Source organism: Tinamus guttatus, unplaced genomic scaffold, assembly GCF_059628265.1.
Source record: "Tinamus guttatus ecotype Peru unplaced genomic scaffold, ASM5962826v1 Tinamus_guttatus_pri_ptg000636l, whole genome shotgun sequence".
In the NCBI taxonomy this organism is placed as follows: domain Eukaryota; kingdom Metazoa; phylum Chordata; class Aves; order Tinamiformes; family Tinamidae; genus Tinamus; species Tinamus guttatus.
In genome coordinates, this window is record NW_028289170.1 from 21,208 (window position 1) to 29,408 (window position 8,201).

Below are 8,201 nucleotides of genomic sequence, written 5' to 3' on the forward strand. Positions count from 1 at the left end.
CCTGCCTGAACCTTGCGGCACTCATGGGACCCCAACAAACCCCTTGGGATTCCCCTCTTGCACCACAGGGCACCTTTGGAACCCTCCCCCTGCTACAGATGCCTCGTAACCCCCTGCCTGCATCCTGGGCACCCTTGACCTGCCCCCCTGCCCCACACATTCCCACTGGGACCCACTCTAGCACCCTGGGCACCCTTGGAACCTCCCAGACACACTGAGATCCTCCTGCCTGCATCCCAGGCCACCATTACCCATTGGGATCCCCATGTTGCACCATGGCAACGCCAGGCCCCTTGGAACCCCCATGTTGGACCCTGGGACACTCACGGGATCCCCAGATCCCTTGGAATCCCTATATCGTAAACTGGGGTACCCACGGGACACTGCTGACCCCTTGGGACACCCCAGCCTACACCCTGAGGCACCCATGGGCCCCACCAGACCCTTTGCGGCTCCCCTGTTGCACTCTGGGGCATCCTTGGGGCTCCCAGACCCCTTGGGTCCATCCTGCCCAAGCTCGGGGGTACCACTGTGCCCCTCAAGACCTGTTGGGACCCCCTGTGTGCACCCTGGAGGACCCGTGGTGCCTTTGGACCCTTTGGGACCCCGCCGTTGCACCATAGGGAACCACTGAACCCCCCACTCCCACCCCAGACCACTTGGGACACCCTTGTTGCACCCTGGGATCTCCCCAGGCCCATTTAAACCCCCATGTGGTACCCTGGGGCACCCACGGGACACCATCCCCCCAACTCCTTGTGACACCCACGTTGCACCCTTGGAATCCCCTTGGGACCCTCCTGCCTGCAGCCTGGGGCACCCCTGGGCCCCTCCAGGCCCCTCGGAATCCCCCTCTTGCACCATAGGGCGTCTTGGGAAGCCCCTGGAACCATTTCCCAACCCCTGCCTGCACCCCGGGACAGGACCCTTGTGCCCTTTGGACCCCGCAGTGCTCTGGGACCCTCACCAAAAGCCCCGACGATCCATCCCATTGGTACCCCCTCCCACCAGCTCTGCCCTGCGACAGCGATGGGACCCCCCAGACCTCAAGTGCCAGGGGCCCCTTCGGCACCTTCCCCACAGACCTCTTTGAGCCCCCCAGATACCCTGGTGTCCCCCCCGGGGGTAGGAACCCTTCGGTCCCGGCTCTCCCACCAACAGGACCCCCTTGGGTCTCACCTGGGGTTCGGCAGTGGTGGCGTCAGGGTTCTTGACCACTCTGCGCACAATCCGCAGCCTCTTCAGGAAGGCTCTGAAGAACCTGGGGAGGATGGGGGGGCAGTCAACGGACAGAGCGGGGCCCCGAAGCCTGGGCCCATTCCCATAATCCCAGCAGGAGAGATGGGGACCCCGGGCAGGGCACGCACGAGCACATGTGTGTGCTGCAAGCAGGTGTCATGGGCATGTGCACGAGCACCAGCGTGTCTCACACACGGGTGACGTGAGGGTGATCACAGGCACTCACGTGTCTCACACACGGGTGACGTGACCATATGCATGAGAACACGTGTCCTGCACACGCAGGACGCGAGTGTGCTGACGAGCACACACGTGTCACAGGAGGCACGGGTGGCCCTGAAGACTCGCACGCCTGGGGTGCATCTCCCGTGTGCAGCGCACACACTCGCCAGCTCGCACGCACCGCGCGCACGGATGGCCGGGCTCACGTGCAGCCCCGGGGCCACGCGGGCCCCTGCCACGAGTTGGCAGGAGCGGGCGCAGCGCACACGCACACACGGGCGCGGGCACGTCCGAGCACGTGCACACCCGAGCACACGCGCGTCCCCGTGCTCGCTTACACACACGCACTTGTGCGCAGGCATCTCTGCATGTCTGCAGACAGGCGAGTGTGTTTGTGGGGCCGTGTCACATGGGGAGGGGACGCTGGGAGGACAATAGTGGCAGGTCCCTGTACCCCAGGGCAGGGTGGACAGTGACGGGGACCAGGGGTGGGGGTAGATGGGGACTGGTGGGACCCTGCACTCAAGGGCGGGGGGGACACGGCCCCCACAGGAAGCGGCACTGGGGGGAAGAGACACCCGGGGTGTCTGGCACTCAAAGCAGGGGGGTACCCGGCCCCAAGGGGGCGGCTCTGGGGGTGCCACGGGGGACGGCAGCAACCAGAGGGGCCCAGCGGGGCCGGCACCCGCGGGGCCGCTCACCTCGGCACGCAGCCGGCCGAGCTCCGCTTCCCCATGGCGGCCGCGCGCAGCTCCCTGGCACCAGGCGCCGCCGCTCCCGGGGGGCCGTGCCAGGCCGGGCTGGGCCGGGCGGCTGCAGCTGCGGGGCCGCCGCCTGCCGGACCGGCCCGCCGGGGCCGCGCGCTCCTCCGCCACCTGCCGCGCGCTCCCGCACAGCCCAACGGCCGCTGCCCACAACAGCCAGCAACGGCCCCAGCCTCCGGCTGCGAGGCCGCGGGGCCCCGGCCGGCCCCTCGCGCCTCGGGCCGCCTCCAGCCGCCGCCTCCCGCGGTCCCGAGCGCCTCTGGCCGCACGGGGATCGCGCAGGGATCGGTCGTGCGGGACTCGCGCCGCCCGCAGCCGCCGCCGCCCGCCGCGCGCCTCGCTGCGGCCCCGGGGCCGCCGCCGCCTGCAGCCACCGCTGCCCAACGGCCGCGTCACGCGCTGGCCCCGCCCATGGCACGCGCCGCCACGCCCCCAGCCTCCCGCCGCGCGCTCATTGGCTGCTTCTGCCGCTGCCCCGCCCACCTGCCAGCAGCAGTACCTGCCCCGCCCCCGGGCCCCGCCGCCGCCACCTGATTGGCTGCGGATTAATGAATATTCGATAACATCGGTAACATTGGAGCCCAGCGCTGCGGCTGGTGCCAGCAGGGGACGATCCTCTGTGGGCTGGAAATGTCCCACTGCAGAAGCCTCTGCTCCCGCCACGGAAGAGGACAGGACACCTGCCCAGGAGCAGGAAGTTGGTTCGTTTCCTCCTGCTCCACGGGCTCTTCACGGGGAGTTAATCCATGCACCAAATGCCCATGGAGAAGCTCCTGGGATGCAGCGGGGTTCAGTTCCCTCCTCTGTGCTCCGCAAGTTCACAGGAGGTTTCCCCTTGACTAAATTTTATGTCTCTCTGCATAGGAGCTTCCTGTCTAAGCTCGTAATCCACAGGGATGGAGAGAGGGTGGCAGCTGGACACACACAGACACCTTTGGACTTTTGAAGGGACAGAGTGGTGGTGGGGTTGTGTTTCCATGTGTTTCCTAAGTAAAGCAGGACAAGGCAATGGGCAGCCTTACGCCAGACTTAGTCTCCAGAAAAAAACTAAGTTTGTGTCTTTCTTCTGAAGCTGGGGTCAACAGTACACCAATGCACCCAAGGGATTGCAGCATGAAAGGGCCTCTGCTCTGCCTGTGCGCTCTGTGGGCTCCAGGGGAGGAGGTCAGAGGCCCAGCGTGGTCTTTCAGGGACCAAGGGCTGCATTCGGGGTTCATGTCCCTGGGAGCACTGCCACTGGATGTGCAGAATGGTCTCTGAATTGCATGCCTGGGGCTGTCGCACAGGTGACAGTGCTGATGACAGATGCCCATCCTTGTGGAAGGGAACCTGAGGCTCCAGGAGAGCTCAGGGGAACCCCAGGGATGCCTAGGGGTGGCAGTGAGTGCAGTCTCACCAAACATGAGGCAGCCCATGGTAGAGTCCCCCAAAGACCGCGCAGCAAATGCATGCATGCCTGGGGAAAGGAGGGCTCGGCAGTCCCTGGAGAAGCAGGGGGGACCCAGGAGGCGCAGGGAAGGAGGACTGGAGAGTGATTCATGCACTCGCAGTGAAACACCACAGACCGGTGCTAATGCACACCTGAAAACATCTCCTGCTCTTGCAAGAGCCCAGGGGTCACTCTGAGAACCATTCAAAAGCCTGGACACGTGTCAGTCGTGTCAGTCGTGAGCAGCCCTGTTTGGCTAGATCTGCTTCCCACCCCAGCCACCAAGGCCAGTGCGGAGTCAGGAGTCACCCATGGCCTTAGGGCCCCACAGCCCCACTAGTCTTTTCATGGAGATTTTCGGGCAACAACTGACAAGGGGAGAAAAACCTTCTGAGGGGTTTATTTGGAGCTGACAATGGCTGTTGCCACCTAGGGCTTGTGTGGGCACATGGCTGCTATGGGGCACGACGCAGCAGCCTCTCTGTAGCCCCCAGGACACAGTGTCCATCGCTCTGCACCAGCCCCGCTCTGGGGATCCTGCTGGGCTCTTTCACCTGCGCCGCTCCTCTCGCTGCCCCGCGATGCAGCAGCAGCAGAACGCTCTGCTCAGAGCCCGAAGCGCCGTCCTGAGCCGTGAGCGCCATCGCCGGGGAGCCGCGATGTCCGGGAGGGCGGCGATGCCTGTGGTGGGAAGCAGAGCTGTGGGCAACGGGCTGCACGGGCGCAGGGCTGCACCTGCCTGTCCCTGCCACCAAGGGCTTCCCAAGGGGCTGTGGCCTCAGCACAGCAGCCCCCGAGCACTTTCTGCTGCCGGCCCCGGTGCCGCTCGCTGTTCCAGAGAGACCCGCCGTCCCCAGCAGGGCTCTCCACTCGGGTACGTACCTGGCTCAGTGTCTGCCGTGGGGCTGCAGGAGGATGAGGACTTCTCCTCTTGGGGCTCCGAGGCCTCCTGCATGGACAGAGCAAGAACACGCACCCGTCGGCCATCAGCTGCTGCTGATCAGGGTACCGGTGCCCCTGGTTACACAGGGTCAAAGGGTTCGGGGCTGGGGGAGGCTTCCCGGGGCTGTGCGTCCCACGGGAAGGGACCTGCGGCTGGCACGGCAATGGGACACGGCTCGTTGCGGGGCCACAGCAGCAGGGCTGGGCAGGGGCCGTGATGCACAGGGGAACAGAGGCAGATGGGGGCGTGTGTGGCACAAGGGGGTTCGTGCACTGTGTGCGGAGGGGGCTGCTGCTGGGGCTGCCCCTTCCCTCCTCGCTGGGCATCCAGGCCCCAGGGCTGAACGTGGTGCAGGGGTGGAGGGGATGTCAGCCCTGCACCTTTGGCACTTGGAAATGGAGAGGACCCATCATCTCCCCATGGCAGACCGCACAGGGCAAATGGCTGGGGGTGACAGTGGGGCACCATGGACAGGGGGATCCCTTGGGATGGGGCAGCTCTGGGCATGCCCTCTGCACCTCCCCCCACACAGCTCACATAGGAGCTCCCTTGGGTCGTGGGGACAGGTGACATGCTCCATGCTTACCTGGGGAGCAGGGCCTGCAGCCTGGAGAGAAGCTGCTGCTGTTGCTTCCTGCAGCAGAGATTCCTCAGCTCCTCTGGGCATTGCTGGCTCAACAGAGGGGCTCTCCACCTCACCAGGTCCCTCACTGGCAGCCTCTCCTTGTTTGATGTCGGGCAAGGAGGGCACCTTCTCCAGGTCCATCTCCCTTTCCGCAAACAGGCTGCGGAGGCTGGGTCTTATCCAGGCCAAGGAGCTACTTTCCTCCAACTCCTCCTCTGGCAGAAGCTCTTCATCACCATCCTCCTCATCATCACTCTGCTCTGCTATTTCCTCCAGGTCTCTCCTCCATGTTTCAATGTTCTGCTGGGGGGCATGAGCATAGAGGCGCTCCAGCACCTCCCACTTGCCCTTGGCATCCTTGAGGAGCTCCACTTGCGTGATCTCCGGTTTCCACAGGTTGTGGAAGGAGTTTCTGGCAAGGAGCTAGGAGAAGAGAGGCAGAATTTTTGAAGGGAGCTTCTTTTCCCAAAAGGAAAGGTCTCTTGGGGGATTTTCTGCCAGTGCTGGGACAACCCGTCTGTCACAGCGTGGCACCGGGGCCGGCCCCAGCACCGGGAGGGCTCCCACCTGGCCCAGCCCTCCCTTGCACTCACCTCCTTGGGTCTCACATTGAGGGATCCTGATGCTGACAGGGAGAAACGCTCCCCATGGCCCTCCTCTTCCTCGCCCTGGCTCTCCTGCAGGCTCTGCTCCTTCCTCAGGAAAGTGACTTCCCGGATCCGTGCCAAGCTCTGCCCCGTGCGGGCCAGGCAGCTCCTGTCGAGCTCCTCCAGCGCCTCCGTCTTGACGCTGAGCACCCCCAGGTACCGTGCGGTGTTGTCTTCGTGCACACGCAGAGGCCTTCCTTGCACGTGGCAGGTGATGCCCACAGGCTGTTGTTTCGGGTCCTGCCCTGCTGGTGCTTGTCGTGGTGTCCCTGTCCCACCATCCTTGCCTGGGGAAGCTGGTGTCCCAGCCCTGCTGACCTCCCTTTCTTCCCCATGAGCGCAGGGATAAGGCCCTTCCTCAGCTGCAGGGGCTCTTCCTTGGTCACACTCCATGGTCTGGAGCAGCCACGAGCTTGCCTGTGTGCCTTGATCGACGGTGTGTGCCAAGGCATCAGGCTGTGCTGGCTGCTGGCTGGCTCCAGGGCTCGCATCATCAGGATGGCTCAAGGGGGCAGACCCCAGCCCCACGCCTGCCTCCTCCAGACCCACAGCAGGAGGTGTGGGGCCATGTGGGACAGGCCCCTGGCTCTCAGATCTCAGTTCTGTGCCAGTTTCTCCATCAACGCTCTGAACGAGGCTGACAGGCTCAGGCGAGAAGGGCGATGGGGATTCCAGTGGGGCCATTTCACTGCAGCACCCGGCAGTGACGTCTTGTGCAGAGCTGGGTGGCAGCACTGCAATGGAGGAGCTGCTGAGTCCAGCCTCCTCCGAAACACCTTCAGCTGCCATCGCACCCTGCTCGGGATCATCCGGGGCAGAAGAGGCCGCTGCTTCTTGAGGATTCTCCATCGCAGGCACTTGCCCTTCAGGAGGAATGCTCTGTGCTCTCAGGAAAAAGGAGGAGCTTCCCAAGAGCTGCTGGCTTTTCAGGGATAGACTCATCCTCTCATCATCCCCTTGAAATATCCTGCCTTCTCCCACTGATGATGTTGAAGACTCAGGCCTGGATTGAGGCAGGAACTGCACATGCTCTTGATTTACCTGGATGAGAGCACTAGTTTCTTGCTGGGGTCTTTGAAGTGGAGGCAGGGCAAGACGCGATGGCTTGAGCTTCTGCTCTTCCCTTCTCTTCCCTGAGTCCAGAGCCACCCCAGCACCAGGAACAGGTGGGAAGCATTCCCTGGCAGCAGCTTTGCTGGAATTTGCAGCCACCCTCTCCAAAGCCATGTTCATTCTGTCCAGGACTTTCCTGGCCACCTCTTCCTTGTCCAGGGCAAAGGCCCTGCCTTTGGGTGAAGACTTGCAGGACATTTCCAGAGCAGGCAGCTTGGTGTGACTTGCAGATCCTGCTGGTTTCACTGCAGAGTCCTCCAAGCCTCCCTGTGCCTGCCAAGCTGCCTTGGCTGGGAGAGGTGGGAAGCTGGGCACGTCTGATGTCCCCGCTTTTCCAGGAACCCTGCCAAGACGTGTCCTGCTGGGTCCTAAAGAACTCTTCCTTACAGGGCCGGTGGAGGGATGCAGATCTTGCACTGTGCAGAAGACATCACTGGCCTTGTCCTCCACCGCCTGCAATCGAAGCCCACCACACAGGCCAGGTTACTTTTCCTTTTCCCTCCCTCCATGCTTCCCAGATGGATGCTTGGCTGTCACCGCTGCTCAGCTCTGTACCTGTGCGATGCCATGTTGGGAGCAGCGTGAGCCCTGAGGGCTGGGCAGCGGCGACAGCCGGTCCCTTCGGTGGGACGAAGCTGGGGTCCGTCTGCGCTGCACTGCTGCGGGCAGCTCCTGCTGGCCCACCTGTGGGGAGAAGGAGGCCTGTGATGGGGACACTTGTGTTGGTACGAGCAGCTCCTAAGCACAGGAAACCCCAGCGTTGTGTCGAAGGGAACCTCTTGGCTAAGCAAAATCCGGCTGAGCTTGGCCCGTACCTGCTCTCTGCCCTCAGCACAGAGCTCATGGGGTTCATGTGGGCCTTGGGGCATCCAGATCATGGAATCATTATGTTTGGGAAAGATTTTCAAAACCATCAAGGCCAACTGTAAGCCCTTCAGCACCACGCCTGCTATACATATCCCTACATGCCTCATCTACACGTTTCTTGAACACTGCCAGGAACAGTGACTCCACCACTTCCCTGGGCAGCCTCTTCCAATGCTTTACAATTCTTGCCATGTGGAAAGTTTTCCTAGTATCTAACCAGTTCCTCTCCTGGTGCAACCTGAAGCCATTTCTTCTTTTCCTATCAGTATGTTAGAGATCAGCTTCCCCTCACTGCACCCTCCTTTCAGGTAGTTGTAGAGAGCAACAAGGTCACCCCTGAGCCTCTCTTCTC

The 8,201-nt window shown here is 62.9% G+C and overlaps 1 protein-coding gene across 1 annotated transcript; it reads right to left on the reverse strand.

Moving 5' to 3' along the window:
- Positions 1–5,183: 5,183 nt before the first annotated feature.
- Positions 5,184–7,435, reverse strand: LOC148592116 (uncharacterized; the record flags this gene model as incomplete). Its single annotated transcript, XM_088535616.1, has 2 exons — positions 5,184–5,645; positions 5,816–7,435. Coding segments are annotated over 2 exons (2,082 nt in total), but the record flags the coding sequence as incomplete, so codon positions are not given.
- Between the last annotated feature and the right edge of the window lie 766 nt (positions 7,436–8,201).